Source organism: Chlorocebus sabaeus, chromosome 6 (assembly GCF_047675955.1).
Source record: "Chlorocebus sabaeus isolate Y175 chromosome 6, mChlSab1.0.hap1, whole genome shotgun sequence".
NCBI lineage: Eukaryota > Metazoa > Chordata > Mammalia > Primates > Cercopithecidae > Chlorocebus > Chlorocebus sabaeus.
In genome coordinates, this window is record NC_132909.1 from 24,424,519 (window position 1) to 24,440,476 (window position 15,958).

At 48.1% G+C, this 15,958-nt stretch overlaps 1 protein-coding gene across 4 annotated transcripts in view; it reads right to left on the reverse strand.

Moving 5' to 3' along the window:
* Positions 1-2,666: 2,666 nt before the first annotated feature.
* Positions 2,667-15,958, reverse strand: part of GARRE1 (granule associated Rac and RHOG effector 1) — a 96,389-nt gene continuing 83,097 nt past the window's right edge. For all 4 annotated transcript variants that reach the window (XM_073016662.1, XM_073016665.1, XM_073016664.1 and 1 more), the window contains exons 10-14: positions 13,841-14,874; positions 8,951-9,116; positions 7,836-7,973; positions 5,779-5,857; positions 2,667-4,739 (exon numbers count right to left, since the gene is read on the reverse strand). In XM_073016662.1, the coding sequence (XP_072872763.1) occupies positions 4,431-4,739; positions 5,779-5,857; positions 7,836-7,973; positions 8,951-9,116; positions 13,841-14,874 (1,726 nt within the window). In that variant the 3' untranslated portion in view covers positions 2,667-4,430. The remainder of the gene's footprint in view (positions 4,740-5,778; positions 5,858-7,835; positions 7,974-8,950; positions 9,117-13,840; positions 14,875-15,958) is intronic.

Below are 15,958 nucleotides of genomic sequence, written 5' to 3' on the forward strand. Positions count from 1 at the left end.
CCCCGCTATCCAAGGAGCCCCCAGGTGGGAAAGGAAGGTCACAAGCCTCCCAAGTACCTCAGATGGGCTGAGGCCTGTGAGGCCCCTGCAGTAGGTCAGGTGTAGCATCTACTCAGCTTCCCTCCCCACTCATTCGCACACAGCCAGAGCTATGGGGCTCCTGCCCTCTGGCCTCCAGCACTGCTGTGAATCAGAACTAGTCAAGAGAACTGGGTGCTTGTGTTCAACGGGAACACACTTGAATAAAATACGGGCCCTTTTTTTTTTTTTTTTTTTTTAAAGAGATGGGGTCTATGTTGCCCAGGCTGGTCTTGAACTCCTGGCCTCAAGCAGTCCTCCCAGGTGAGCCTCCCAAATTGCTGGGATTACAGGTGTGAGCCAGTACACCCGGCCCCTGCTAGCTTTTTAATATGGACTTCCAGTGTGTTCTTCAGCACGCTCAGGCAACATGGCTGTTACTGAGCAACTTTGTCTTGAGGTGCATTTGGAAGGCTCTGGGACTTGGTCCCCATGCTCAACTTCAGGGCACCGTGGCAGAAAGAAGAGTGGTTCCTACACCAGCAGCTTATATATTAATGCCCACATTACTCCATTTCCTTCAGGTCAGCAAAAATGGTTCCAATGAGGTGCTTTCTGTAAATGAAAGAGTTGAAATGCTCCTGTGACCTGCCCTCCATTTGTGGTTCTCATGATACTATCTTCCTTCTGCTTAGCAGGATGGCATCATCCAGTGAGACAAGTCCTTCTTTTTTTTTCTTTTTGTCTGAGACAGAGTCTTGCTATGTTGCCCAGGCTGGAGTGCAGTGGAGCAGTCTTGGCTCACTGCAACCTCTGCCTCCTGGGTTCAAGCAATTCTCCTGCCTTAGCCTTCCGAGTAGCTGGGATTACTGATGCCTGCAACCACACCACCTAATTTTTTGTATTTTTAGTAGAGATGGTGTTTCACCATGTTGGGCAGGCAGGGCTTGAACTCCTGACCTCATGATCCACCACCTCAGCCTCTCAAAGTGGTGGGATTACAGGTGTGAGCCACAATGCCTGGCCTTTTTTTTTTTTTTCTTTGGAGACAGTCTCGCTCTCTCGACAGGTTGCAGTGCAGTGGCACGATTTCGGCTCACTGCAACCTCCGACATCCTGGGTTCAAGCGAAGTGATTCTTCTGCCTCAGCCTCCTGAGTAGCTGGGATTATAGGCATGCGCCACCATGCCCAGCTAATTTTTGTATTTTTGGTAGAGATGGGGTTTCACCATGTTGGCCGGGATGGTCTCGATTTCCCGACCTCGTGGTCCACCTGCCTCAGCCTCCTAAAGTGCTGGGATTACAGGTGTGAGCCACTGCGGCAGGCAGAGACAGGTCCTTCTTATCCCTGTGTGGCACAGTATCTCTGCCATAGATTGGGTCCCTGGTTTGGGGAGAGGGTAAAATAAGCCCTCATTCCTGGGTCTCCTCATTGGACAAGCTCGCTGGGCAAGTCACAGCATCCACATTTGGTGGGACATGGGTGTTGGCAGACCCCAACCCAGAGAGCTTGCACCTTTCAGAGGACATCTCCTTCACTACGGCACTGGCTTCCCCTGCACAGGGGCCTAAACCAGCTTGGGCCTTAGGGAAGCCAATAGAGGAGGTATAGCTGCTGGTTCTGCCTCCTGCCCATCCACTTCAGCTCACTGTAATATCCCAAGTGGTTTTCCCCTTGCTAGAATCAGAGGACAGCTGACCTAAAAACCAACTCAGTGTGCAGCTTTTCAAAGCAATGAATCAGGCAGGGCTTTTGACATAATGTCCTCTGCAGTTCATTTTAAACAAGGATACGAAGTATTATTAAATGTATATTTTTAATAAAGCCAATAGTTATTTTACTTATAGGAGCTTTAAAAGATACAAAATGTAGAGTTCCAGTTTGGAAGCATTGTAACTATACACACAATGTCCTGCTGATGCCCTAGCAAGGCAGCCACGCCCGACCATGCAAAGGACACATACATTCACACACGCACACACATGCGCTTTGGCGAGACCCCTCTGCCAAGCGCAGCACCTGGAATTACCAGTGTTCAGAGCAAGGCGGTGCCGGGAACACAGCACCTACATGGAGACCACACAAACGGCTTCACACAGTCTCACAGCCCATGGAGATGCAATTAGAAAATGTCTTCCTTAATAGAGAAAAACAAACTGGAAAGTGACAATTAGCGACGTCACCTGTGCTGGGGCATCAAGGACTGACCTCTGTCCAAGGTGAGGCCTTTGGGGAGGCACTATTAAAACAAGAGTACGTCAGTATAATAGAACTCGAAATACAGGGTACTGTGGACACATTACTGAAGGAAATAGAAAACTATCTTACAAGTAGAACAGCCATAGACAACTTTAACAGAGATTAGTGTGCACACTGTGACAGCTAACAGACAGGAGCCACGCAGGGCTGGTGCAAAGCACGTGCCTGAAAATGTCTATATACAAAACAGTTCTTTGTAAACATGGTGAGGTGAATGCTCAGAACCACGGCAAAAGATCATAAATACAGGCAGCAATGCATCCCCACACAGCACAAAAGACAACACCTGAGGCCTGGGAACAGCCTGACAACACAGTACTAAAAACTCAGGTGGCTGGGCTCAGACACCCTAAGGGTCCTCTCGAATTAGTGTGTGTGTGTGTGTGTGTACATACATATATATGTGTGTGTATATATATATTCTTTTTTTTTTTTTTCTTTTTGAGACGGAATCTCGCTTGGTCACCCAGGCTGGAGTGCAGTGGCACAATCTTGGCTCACTGCAACCTCCGCCTCCCGGGTTCAAGCGATTCTTCTGCCTCAGCCTCCCAAGTAGCTGGGACTACAGGCGCCCGCCACCACGCCTGGCTAATTTTTGTATTTTTAGTAGAGATGGGGTTTCACCATATTGGCCAGGCTGGTCTTGAACTCCTGACCTTGTGATCCACCCACCTTGGTCTCCCAAAGTGCTGGGATTACAGGCGTGAGCCACCGCGCCCGTCCTCTTTTTGGTATTTTTATATATAAATTTACTTATATCTGTAGAAAAACGAGAACATAAATGTGTTATTACAATCTTTGCTGGAAAAGCTTATATGGAGTTAGAAAGAATAAACCATTTATTAGTAGTTAACATATATTAAAATGGTTTAATGATTTAAGAAAATATAAAAAAAATATTAATACTGTCAAACTTTCATACTAGAAAATATTATGGATTTTTCTCAATTAGACTTTTTCAAAGATGAAATATGAAAAATTTAAATAAGTTTTATATAAAGAACTTTCTGTAACCTCAATTAATATACAGTGGGATATGTCTATTCTATATAGATATATTTATTATTATTTCTCAATTTAAGCACCATTCAATTCTTCTGGATCCATTCTGGCTGGAAAATATCCCTAAATCCACAGGATGTTATCTATTTAATGGCACATGTTAACTGAAAATGAGGTGGATTTTTTTTTTTTTTTTTTTAAGAAAAGACCTTAAATTAATTTCTATCTACATCTTAATTGGTTTGTCTTCTGAGCCAGCTCACAATGTCAATGCAATTTCTAGTGCAGGTGTCTTTGAGTGCCCCTTGACCACACCCCGAGGACTGTGGCAGTGTCCTGGCCGTGTGTGGAAGGATCGAAGGGCAGCAGGTGCAGCCTTGCTCTGCACATGGACAGCAGCCGGCTGGTCCGCCGACACGCACCTTCAGCAGTATACCTCCGACACGAGTTCCACCATCCTGCTTCCGTAAAGCTGGGAAAGGCCGCAGTCCCTGGGTGCTGCTGGGTGGCGAGGAACTGTCCACCCACAGAAACCCCAGGTGACTGCTTCCAATCACAAATATTCTATATTTTGCCCATTTTGTATAAGCTTAAATATAGTGTTAAACAAACCTCCAGCCAGTATATCTGTTATCTTAAAATATTCAATGCATTTTAGGCAGGAGATGTTTTAACTAAAAACCTACATGAAAAAAATAGCTATAAAAATACAGTGATTGGTGTGGTCATCACTCAAGGTGTGGAGAAGGGAGGAGAGGGTTTCTGAAAAATGGTCAGTTATGCCCTCAGCTTTCAGGCCTGATGTCTTCTCAACACAAAGCAGGACTAAAAACCCAAGAGCTATGTTTCTTCAAGTGTGGCCGTGGCGCCTGCATCAGAGTCACCTGCGGGGCTTATTAGGCATGCAGGTTCCCCAGCAAGCCCCCGAAGGCCAGACGCCTGTGTCTCCAGCTGGCTCTCCAGGGCTCTGATGCTGCCAGTGTTTGAGAAGCCAGGTTTAAAGGCTGGGAGCTGCCAACCACCCTTGTCCCCAAGGAACACTCCCTGGGATGGGGCGCACTGGTCCTGAGTGGCTGGTGTCAGCTAGGCGGCCCTGGGATGGGGACACCCATCCCCACAGCTCTGGGCAGGCAGGCAGGCTGGCCTGCGGTCAGTACTGGGGCAGATAGGCTGGCCTGCGCTCAGCCTTCCCAGGGAAGGCCTTGAAGCCCTTGGGTGCTGCCTTGTGTGCTGGTGGGGGTGGGGGCTGTGGTGGGGTCTGCACATAGGAGAAGGCGGCGGCACTGCAGTCGTTGGTTGCGGCCCATACTGGGGACTGCAGCATCTGCATGGTGTCGTTCCACTGGCTGCCGGGGCTGGTGACTGCATAGAGTGGTGCGCTGGGGCTGGGCAGCGTGCTGGGAAGCGGGGAAGGGTGCTGCCAGGGTGCTTTGGGTGGCCACGTTTTGGTTTTGTTATCCTGAGAGACAGAAGAGAGTTCTTAGTGGCATTTTGGGCAATGTATCATCTTTTCCCACCTCCCCAGATCCCTGGCCCTTATTCCCACCTAGGAGGCAGGGTCAGAGCCCCACTCACTCCCACAGCCCTATCCAACAGAACTTCTTGCAATGATAGCCACGTTCTGTGCCTACATGGTAGCCACTTGCCACATGTGGCTAGTGCAAACTGAGGACCTTTTTTTTTTTTTTTTTTGGAGACGCAGTCTGTCTCTCACCCAGGCTGGAGTGCAGTGGCGTGATCTCGGCTCACTGCAACCTCCGCCTCCCGGGTTCAAGCGATTCTCCTGCCTCAGCCTCCTGAGTAGCTGGGATTACAAGCGTGTGCCACCATGCCTGGCTAATTTTTATATTTTCAGTAGAGACGGGATTTCACCGTGTTAGCCAGGATAGTTTCGATCTCCTGACCTCATTTGTGATCCACCCGCCTCGGCCTCCCAAAGTGCTGGGAGTACAGGCATTGCCACTGCACCCGGCTGATTAATTCTTTTTAAAAAATATTTTAGAGGCAGTCTCTATCACCCAGGCTGGAGTACAATGGTGCAGTCATAGCTCACTGTAATCTCAAATTCCTGGGTTCAAGCCATCCTCCTGCCTCAACCTCCTGAGCAGCTAGGACTATAGGCATGTGCTACCATGCCTGGCTAATCTTTTAACTTTTTTGTAGAGACAGTGTCTATGTTGCCTGGGTTGGTCACAAACCTCTGGCCTCAAGCCATCCTTCTACCTTGGCCTCCCAAAGCACTAGGATTACAGGCATAAGCCACCATGCCCAGCCTGAATTTTTATTTGTATTTAAATTTACATAGCCACATGTGGTGAATGGCTGTCATACTGGACAGCACAGCCGTAGAACGTCCTGTGGCTCTGAGTCAGCTGAGGAGGCTAATCATTTACACAGTTAATCATCACAAAGAAGACCCCTCATTACTTTGAGGCCCTCTGAAAACTGCAGCTGTGGAAGCTAGCCCAAATCTGTGCCCACAGAGCCTGCCTGAATACCTGGTTCACGTCCTCCACTGTGGTGAGGAGAGGTGGTGAGGGCAGCGTGCTGGTGTCCTGCTCTCCACTGCTGTGTTTCCTGAAAGAACCAAGAGCTCAGGGCAGTGATTGCCTGGCTTCCTGCCCAGCCCACCTGCATGGGACACACTAGTGCTAGGCTGCAGCGACTCCAGGCCCTGGTTCTAGGAGGGGAGGAGGGCTGCATGGGTCCATGGCGTAAAGGGGACTAAGGGGAGCCAGCACTGAATGATGCGCTCCTGCACGGCCAGTGCAGGCAGAGGAGCTGGGGTTGGGGGTGGCAGGCAAAGACAGGCACCGGCTTTACTCAGATGCTGAGTCCACCTTCTTTGCCTTTTTTTTTTTTTTTGAGACCGAGTCTCACTCTCTTTCCCAGGCTGGAGTGCAGTGGCATGACCTCAGCTCACTGCAACCTCCGCCTCCCAGGTTCAAGCAATTCTTGTGCCTCAACCTCCGGAGTAGCTGGGATTACAGGCATGTGCCACCATGTGCAGCTAATTTTTGTATTTTTAGTAGAGATGGGGTTTCACCATGTTGGCCAGGCTGATCTCGAACTCCTGACCTCAGGTGATCTACCTGCGTCAGCCTCCCAAAGTACTGGGATTACAGGTGTGAGCCAGTTAATTCATTTAAGAGATACTGTTTCCAAGCACTAAGGATATGTGACTGTTACAAGGTTGAATGAAAAAGGCAGGATGTGGCCAGATCAGAGCCAGCACTCCTGCATGCAGACAACAGTCTCTGCAGAGATGGTGCCAGATGTGACTTCTTAAAAGTCGAATCAGTCATATGTCTGAAACAGCAGTCTCAAACTCCACCCCGGCTCAAACTTGCTCCTCCTGCAGGCTTTGCACCTCAGTTCACGGCACCCTTCACAGAAGCTCAGGCGGAAAACTTGTGTGTCATCCTTGACTCTTCCCCCTTCACCCATACCCCACTGCCAATTCCCCACCAGCTGCTGCTGCACTTTGTTCAGCTCTCTGCTCATCAGAAGTCTCATTGACTAAGTTCTGAAAATAGAACATCCACCTGTTCTCTGCATTTACTACCCTCATACCATGCTTTATTTTCCTTCAGAGCACCTAGCCTAACCTGACATGATTTTTTGTTTGATTTTTGAGACAGGGTCTCACTCTGTTGCCCAGGCTAGAGTGCAGTGGCACAAACACAGCTGACTGTAGCCTCAACTTCCTAGGCTCAAGTGATCCTCCCACTTCAGCCTCCCGAGTAGCTGGGACTACAAGTGTGGACAGAAAGCATCTGAATGTGTGCTCGGGATTGGTCACTGCCACCCCCCCAGCCCACTACTATTCTGTGCAAGTACCCTTCTGTCTTCACCTACCCGCTCCCCACTGCCTATCCGATGGAGCCTGGCCTGTCTAGCAAGGACCATGTAACCCAGCCTCCAGCTCTGCTCCACAGCATGGCTTCGAGTACCTGGGAGCCCTGTGTACCCTCCACTCCCATGGCCCTTAGTCTGCCACCCTAACCTTGCTTTCATAGCCACAGCAGTTTCTCTACTTATTTCTAACCAAGCTCTCCTCTTAGTTCAGAGCCCATTTTAATTTTGGGGACCACTTTTGAAACATTCTCAGGTCTGAATATGCTATATTACTACTTTTTCAAACTTTGAAATGCCATTCAGAGGTCATTTTATCCATCTTTAATAAAGAGACTGAGGGTCAGTGAAGGCCAGCCCCTTGTCTGGGGTTGCAGAGCCTATTGGTGAGTCCAGATTAGAACTCGCAACCAAGGGCCTGCTCTTCCCACAGAAAGGGGTGCCTCCTGCAAGGCACAGACCAGCACCAGCCACCCTGTCCCCCAAATCGAGCCGGCACAAGACGAGGCCGGCTCTTCCTTGTGGAAACCGCCTCCTGCAGGCGCTCTTTAGAGGATTCAGCCAGGCAGTGCTGGAAGAGCCCCTCCTCCCACACAGGGAGACTAGGAGCGACTGGGCTCCTGGCTTTCCCAGGGAGTGAGCCGTGGGTTGCATTCACATGCCCCTCTCTCCCCACCTTGGTTTAGAAATCCCTTCATACCTTCTCTGCTTGACAGCAGCAACGAGGTCAGGCCCTGAAAACATGGAGAACAAGCTGTCCCCGTTAGCTGAGGATGTCTCATCACTCGAGCTGGCAGAGTCTCCCTGAGCACCCGACCAGGCACCATGCAGGCCATCCCTGAAAGCCGGAGAGAGAAGCTGGGCCAGGGCCTCCTGCAGCCCCACCACCCTCCACCCCACCCTGAAAGGGCAGTCCTTACCCTGCATTCATCCCATAACCAAACAGTGGTCTCTTGTCTCTCCCTTCTTAAAACGTGAGGTTTTCCTCCTTTGCCTTATTTCAAAAGTAATACATATTCATCACTTCCCTTTATTCCTCTAAGAAGCCTATGGTTTGTATATGAAATTTGTTTTAGAAAAAACAAGGGAGGGATAGCATGGGGAAGAATAGCTAATGGATGCTGGGCTTAATACCTAGGTGATGGGATGATCTGTGCAGCAAACCAACATGGCACACGTTAACCTTTGCAACAAACTTGCACATCCTGCACATGTACCCCTGAACTTACAATAAAAGTTGAAAGAAAAAAAAATTTTTTAAGTTAAAAAAAAAAAGAAGTAAGAAAAAACTAAAAGTTGAGCTGGTCTTTAGTCACCCAGATTTATTAACTAGGTAGCAATATGGGATATAAAAAAATCCCCACTTGTCTTTACGATAAAAATTCACAATTCTGTCAATATACTAGAATCTCAACTGTACACCTTTGCTTTTTGTAGGCTATAATGACAGCATTCCATAAATCATGTGGGCTTCACAGCCACACTCATTTCAGTATAAAGGCCGTGTTAAATATGCATTTATCTTACAAGCACCATCATGTAAGAGCCTTGTCTAGGGCTGAAGAATCTGTTTTGAAAATCATGAATGTATACCAATGGCATGTTCACAGGGACACAACACACTACTTAGCATCTAACAGTCAGCCACATGACTCTGACCCCTAAAGATTTAATCCCATGTCACTCTCTCACATGGGGGCTTGGAATTGAACTGCTTGAAAAGAATGCCCACAGACAAGGAGCCTCCCTTCTCACAGGCCCCTCGGGGGACACTTGGGTCTCAAACTCGGATTCCGTGCAGTACCCAGCACTCACCCTTCTGTGAAGAACTCGGGGAAGGGCCAGGTCCGATGGGCGTCATCCATAGGCGGCCAGTTGCCCCGGGGGTTGCCTGGCCGGCGACCATGCTGGGCCTGCCGCTTCTGCTGCATCGCCTGGCTCACTCCTGCCACATAGCGTGCAAACTCTGGGTCTGAGCCCACTGCATGGTGACAAAAGGAACAAACCGGGTTTGGGGAGAAACTGGCCTCTTAGTCCTTCCCTATGCTTTGCTGACATGCTGGTCACACGTGCAATGAAAGGCAGTGAGGAGCTGCCAGGCTTTTGCCCCACAGCGTGGGCTGTAGGCTGTGCCCAGCACCTTGCTGTGGGGAGATGGGACTTGTAGCACCTAGGGCTAAGGCACAGTGTGTGCCAGGGATGTCTGGAAGGGCTATGCCTAGGACAGAGGCAGGTAAGTGTGAAAGAAACAAAAAGAAAGAAAAATGGTTTGATTTACCCATGATTAGATTTTAAAGACAAATACTAATAACTTAAAAAAATTTCTAGCATCAGCCAGGCACAATGGCTCACTCCTGTAATCCTAGCATTTTGGGAGCATGAGGTGGACAGATTGCTTGAGCCCAGAAGTTTGAGACTAGCCTGGCCAACATGGAGAAACCTCGTCTATACAAAAATTAGCTGGGTGTGGGCCAGACGCGGTGGTTCACGCCTGTAATCTCAGCACTTTGGGAGGCCGAGGCAGGTGGATCATGACGTCATGAGTTCAAGACCAGTATGGCCAAGATGGTGAAACCTTGTCACTACTAAAAATACAAAAATTAGCTAGGTGCGGTGGCAGGTGCCTATAATCCCAGCTACTCGGGAGGCTGAGGCAGGAGAATCGCTTGAACCCAGGCGGCAGGGGTCACAGTGAGCCAAGATCGTGCCATTGCACTCAGCCTGGGAGAAAAAGCAAGACTCTGTCTCAACCAAAAAAAAAAAAAAAAAATTAGTTGGGTGTGGTGGTGTGCACCTGTAGTCACAGCTACTTGGGAGGCTGAGGTGGGAGGATCACTTGAGCCCAGGAGGTGGAGGTTGCAGTGAGCCAAGATTGCGCCACTGCACTCCAGCCTGAGAGAAAGAGCTAGACTCTGTCTTAAAAAAAAGAAACAAAAAAACAAAAAAAAAACACCTGGGCGGTGCTTGGTGGCTCACGCCTGTAATCCCAGCACTTTGGGAGGCCGAAATGGGTGGATCACCTGAGGTCAGGAATTCGAGACCAGCCTGGCCAACGTGGTGAAAACCCATCTCTACTAAAAATACCAAAAATTAGCCGGATGTAGTGGCAGGCACCTGTAATCCCAGCTACTCAGGAGGCTGAGACAGGAGAATCACTTGAACCCGGGAGGCGGAGGTTGCAGGGAGCTGAAATCGCGCTATTGCACTCTAGCCTGGGTGACAAGAGCAAAACTCCAACTTAAAAGAAGTCCAGCGTCTTGGTGCTCTGTACCTAGAGTCATCAGCTAACAACTTAGAAAATCAGATGATGACTTTGGCCAACTGATAACCTGAAAGTTAACAAAGCATCAAAGCATTGGGGTGAGCCAGATAGAGGTTATATGCTGTTTCCACTTGAGCTAAAGTTTGATCTGGTATTTTCCTGGCTATTGGCCAGGAGATTTGCTCATTCCATCTGAACATCTTAAGTGTGGCAAAGAATAAAATGCAACTTCAGAATGCTTTAAGAGGTGGCTGGAAACACTGGCAGTGCTGAATGGGGATACGCAGGGCAGTACAAACGGGAGAAAAGCACAGATGGCGTTTACAGAAAGTGTCAAAAAAAAACATATGGCAGGAAAGCATCCATGAATCATAAATGTGACTCAGCAATTCATTTTTTAGCTTAAAATTAGGGAAGATACTAGGGCACAATCCCATTACCAGCTTATCCTAGGGCACTGTCACAAGATGATCTCAGTCACACTGTCCTGTCTCCCGACCCCCATCCCGCACTGAGTTTGCCTATCCAGACGGGGGCACTAGCTGGCGCCCTCTGATTCTGTCCAGAGGGGCGCTCCTCCTTAATCTGCATCAAGGGCTATGCAGATCTTATGCCCTTGGGGCAGACAGAAAACTACACCATGGACTTCAGGGGCAGAAAGGAACACCCAGAAGGGAAGGAGTAGGATTTGTAGTCTACAGACATCAGAGGTGTCCAGGACTCAGAGGTCAAATACGGTAACATTCTTATTAAAAAAAAAATTTTTTTTTAGACAAGAGTCTCACTCTAGTTATCCAAGCTGGAGTGCAGTGGCGCCATCTCAGCTCACTGCAACCTCTGCCTCCCGGGTTCAAGTAATTCTCGTGCCTCAGCCTCCCAGGTGGTTGGGACTACCACACCTGGCTAATTTTTTTGTACTTTTGGTAGAGACGGGGTTTCACCATATTGGCCAGGCTGGTCTTGAACTCCTGGCCTCAAGCAATCTGCTGGCCTCAGCCTCTCAAACTGCTGAGACTACAGGCGTGAGCCACTGCGCCCGGCCTCAAATATGATACGATTCTCACAAATACTGTTTATATTCTGAATTTAGTTACATGACAGTCAAAAAATGTACAGACCATTTATGATCAACTGAGAAAACGCACTGTGACCACAGCAGTGGGTGGTAGCCAGTGGGCTTGCTGTTTCTTAGCAGGATGGAGGTGTTTACCCTTCTTGTGGCCCAGGGTTGCAGGCACAAGGGTTTCCTATATCCACCACCCAGGGGGAGCAAGCACAAGACAGCAGGAGCAGCGGCATGAAGAATTTTCAGAAGACACGAGCAATGGTCAGGTGCGGTGGCTCACGCCTGTAATCTCAGCACTTTGGGAGGCTGAGGTGGGTGGATCACCGGAGATCAGGAGGTCAAGACCAGCTTGACCAACATGGCAAAACCCCGTCTCTACTAAAAATATAAAAATTAGCCGGGTGTGGTGGTGGGCGCCTGTAGTCCCAGCTACTCAGGAGGCTGAGGCAGGAGAATCATTTGAGCCCAGGAGGCAGAGGTTGCAGTGAGTGGGGATCGTGCCACTGCACTCCAGCCTGGGCAACAACTCGAGACTCTGTTTCAAAAAAAAGGAGTGTTAACCCCAGCATTAACTTCTCTCCTGTAACAAGTGCGGGGGTGTTTCAGCAAGGAATCTCTTCTGGTGGGGATTTACTTGTACAAGTATTTGCTATACTTATTTGTAACATTTCACAGTACTCACCTGTGAATGAAATACATTTTCTACTTCTGTATGCCTTTTGCTATTTAATTAGAGAAAAAAGTTTGCATGTACCTATGTTACCAAATTCTCTTCCTAATTTCAGATTTTTTGGCGGGGGGGTTCAATTCTATTATTAGCAAAAAGATGTGCTGCTTAATCTATCATTTTCCAAAGCTTGGACCACTTATTTCATTGCTTTTTGTCTTGCTGCATTTGCTGTGAAGTCCAAGACAAAGCTACATGCTACAGGTGATAACAGTTGCCCTTGTCTGATTCCTGATATTAACTGAAATGATTTTTGTTTCATTATATAAGGTACTATTTGCTGTTAGCTTTTGGTAGATAGTCTTTTTTATTTTTCATTTATTTACTTATTTTTTAGAGACAGAGTCTCACTTTGTTGCCCAGGCTGGACTGCTGTGGTGTAATCATGGCTCACTGCAGCCTCAACCTCCTGAGCTCAAGCGATCTTCCCACCTCAGCCTCAAGGGGCTGGGACTACAGGCATGTGCCACCACACTCGGCTAATTTTTTATTTTTTGTAGAACTATGTTGGCCAAACTGGTCTCGAACTCTTGGCCTCCTGCAATCTGCCTACCTCAGCCTTCCAAAGTGCTGGAATTACAGGCATGAGACAGCGTGCCCAGCCAGGTTTTCCACTTCTTGGTATAATTTTGTAATGCCTATTTTGCTAGGAAAGAATCAATTTTCTGCTGAGTTTCCAAATGTATTGCTATTAAGTCTTAGATGGTAATGACTTAAAGTGGCTTTTTTTTGAAATAGGGTCTCTCTCTGTCATCCAGGCTGGGGTGCTACTGCTGCAGCTTCCTAAGCACCACCACACCCAGCTGTTTTTTTGTTTAGAAATGAGGGTTTTGTGGTGTTGACCAGGCTGGTCTTGAACTCCTGGCCTCAAGTGATCCTCCCGCCTCAGCCTCTCAAAGTGCTGGGATTACAGGCATGAGCCACTAAAGTGCTTTTAATGTATCCTATTTCCTAATTTTGTTTCTCTTTGTTCTCTCTTAATCAAGCTTAGAATAAATTGGCTTATATATTTTATTGGTCTTCCAAAGATCCTTTAGAGTTATTTGCAATTTCTACTCTATTTTTCTTTTTAATTTACTTATTTTTGGCTTTTCCCCCTTAATTCCTCCTCCTAGTTTGTTCTTGTTTGTAAATTCCTTCTCTAATTTCTTAAGATGACTCTGGTGGTATTTTCATTGTCTAGGCCAGGAAAAGCTGTTTTCTATGAAGGCAGGAGGGTGTCTGTCACCTATCCTAAGTCCTAGAGTTTAGGCAAAAAAAAAAAAGCATCGCAAAGAACAGGTTATATGATCAGGAAAAAAGCACCCCACAAAAGACTGTTGATCTTGGCTGCTGGCAGTGGGTAGGCCTAGACTGGAGCCCACTTGAACTATGGGACTTTGAGCTATTCAAGTAACCTCTCTTAGCCTCAGTTCTGTTCTCCATAAAGTAAGAAAAATAGTCCACTCACGTTCTCAGCCCCTTTCTCACCACTGTTTCCCACTCTTGCTAGATCTGCCCCACACTCACCTCCACAGTGAGAAAGGGTCGTAAAGGGGGGATTAAGTGATTTCACCTTCACAAGTAAGGCTGCGGTAGACAGGCCCTGGGAAGACCTCGGCAGTTGCGTTTGCTGTTGACACTGGGCGAGGGGTGGGAGGCCTCACATACCTGCAGGATCGAAAGGCAGAATCTCTCCCAGCATTCCAAAGACTCCATCACTTTGGTCACGGTTTGGCCACGTGTTATTTCTAGGTCCCTGCGGCTTCTGTCCCAGAACCTCTGACATCACGTTATCCATATAGCTGCTCACCAGACCCAAGCTGTACAAGTCAGAACTGAGATCAGATATGCCAGGCCACTGACCAAGAGGAGACAGACCTGCTCCAACAGTCTGCCCTGGCTGTTGGGATGAGCCATGTACCCATTTCCCAGGTGCCCGAGGCTGGGGCGGGGGCTGCTGCGGTCCAATGGGCTGGAGTAGGTGTTGGTAGTATTGGACGTGAGGTTGTTGCTGCTTTGGGGACTGCTGCTGAGGTGCCAGTCCCGGCTGGGGTGTCAGAGGTGTGTGTGCCCCAGCCTGGGGTGCCCGTGGTGGAGGGGGCACAGGCAGTGACGGCTGCTGTGGCTGCATGGCTCCTGCCTTCTGCTCAGTCACCATGGCTGTGGCAGCAGAATTACGCCTTGTCACCAACGGAGAGCCCTGATGTGACTGGCCCATGTTAAAGCCCGAGAGAAAATCTATCACCTCTTGCATTTCCTGATCAGTTGGTAAGTTCATACCCTTCTCATCCTTGCCATCATCTCCATGCAGGAAGTTCTCACGCCTCTCCATGAGAAAGCCATTGGCCACTGGATTACTGGAATTCTGAGCTGACTGTGAAGGGTCTGTAGTCCTGGGGAAATTACCAATGTTCAAAATGCTTTGTAACCTTGTATCAATATTGCCAGGCATTTTGGCCTTCTCTTCTGAACATCCAGCTACGAAGATGTTTTTAGAAGGGGTATTTTGGATGGAATAATTTGTGCTGCTGCTGGAGTTAGTACATGAAGCTTTCTTGGTGAACCGGGATGTCAGTTTGGAGAATGTCTTCTGCAGGCCACCTGAAGATTTGTTTCCATTTCCAGAAGGCAGGTCAGCCTGGTTGCCAAAATCACAGATCTCCCTTTGCAGCTGGATCTGTATGCAGGGTAAAGCTTGCTCCCTATTTAAACAGAAATTTGTTAAAAAAAAAAAAAAAAAAAAAAAAAACAAATATATAAAATAATAGAATGGACCTCTTTGTATTTAAGAATGGTGTTGAGAGCAAGAAAAACCTCTCTGGTTGGTATCACGTTCACTTATTTTATAAATAAATGAACACCCAGGGGTTTGGAGAGTATGAAATCTACAGTGTCTAACGCAGGACTGGAAGTTCTGCTAGGATTCTGGCCTGAGGAGTGTGATTAAGTGAAATCCTCTAATGGTGGCACAGGAGGGGAAAGCATGGCTAGATGTGGGGATGCAACTTGCAGAAGCTAGCTTTGTACCTGGAGGACAGGGGCTACAGCCACGCAAATACAGCAGAGGGACAATGGACAACTCCACAAAGCAGAGGGAAGTGGTGGGGGGATGCAGGGATACTATGGACCAATGTTGTCCCAAAAGATGGCTGTGACTTTCAAAGTTTCCTGAGCACATTTTCCCCATACTAAAATGGAGCCCTACAGAGCGAAAGGGCATGGGGCAGGAGCTGAGGCAGGTGAAGGCTGTGTGGCCCTGGAAAAGTCACTTCACTATTCTGGCCTTTGTGTACTCATGAGTTAAGAAAGGGAGAAAAGGTTGGGCATGGTGGCTCACGCCTGTAATCCCAGCACTTTGGGAGGTCAAGGCAGGCAGATCACTTGAGGTCAGGAGTTTGATACCAGCCTGACCAACATGGTGAAACCCCATCTTCATGAAAAATACAAAAATTGGCTGGGCGTCATGGCGCACACCTGTAATCCCAGCTACTTGGGAGGCTGAGGTGGGAGGATGACTTGAGCCCAGGAGCTGGGGGGAGGCTGCAGTGAGCTGAGATTGCACCACTACACTCCAGCCTGGCTGGGTGACAGAGCCAGATCCTATAAAGATAAAGACGACAAAACCAAACACAAAGACCAAGACAGAAAAGAAAAAAAAAGAAAAGAAAAGAAAAGGGAGAGGGGCCATGGCTAGATGTTTAAGGCTCCTACCAGATGTATACACATTTTTCAAGTTCAACCTGAGAGAACGGATTGAAAAAGAAAACAAATTCTAAAAGACATAAG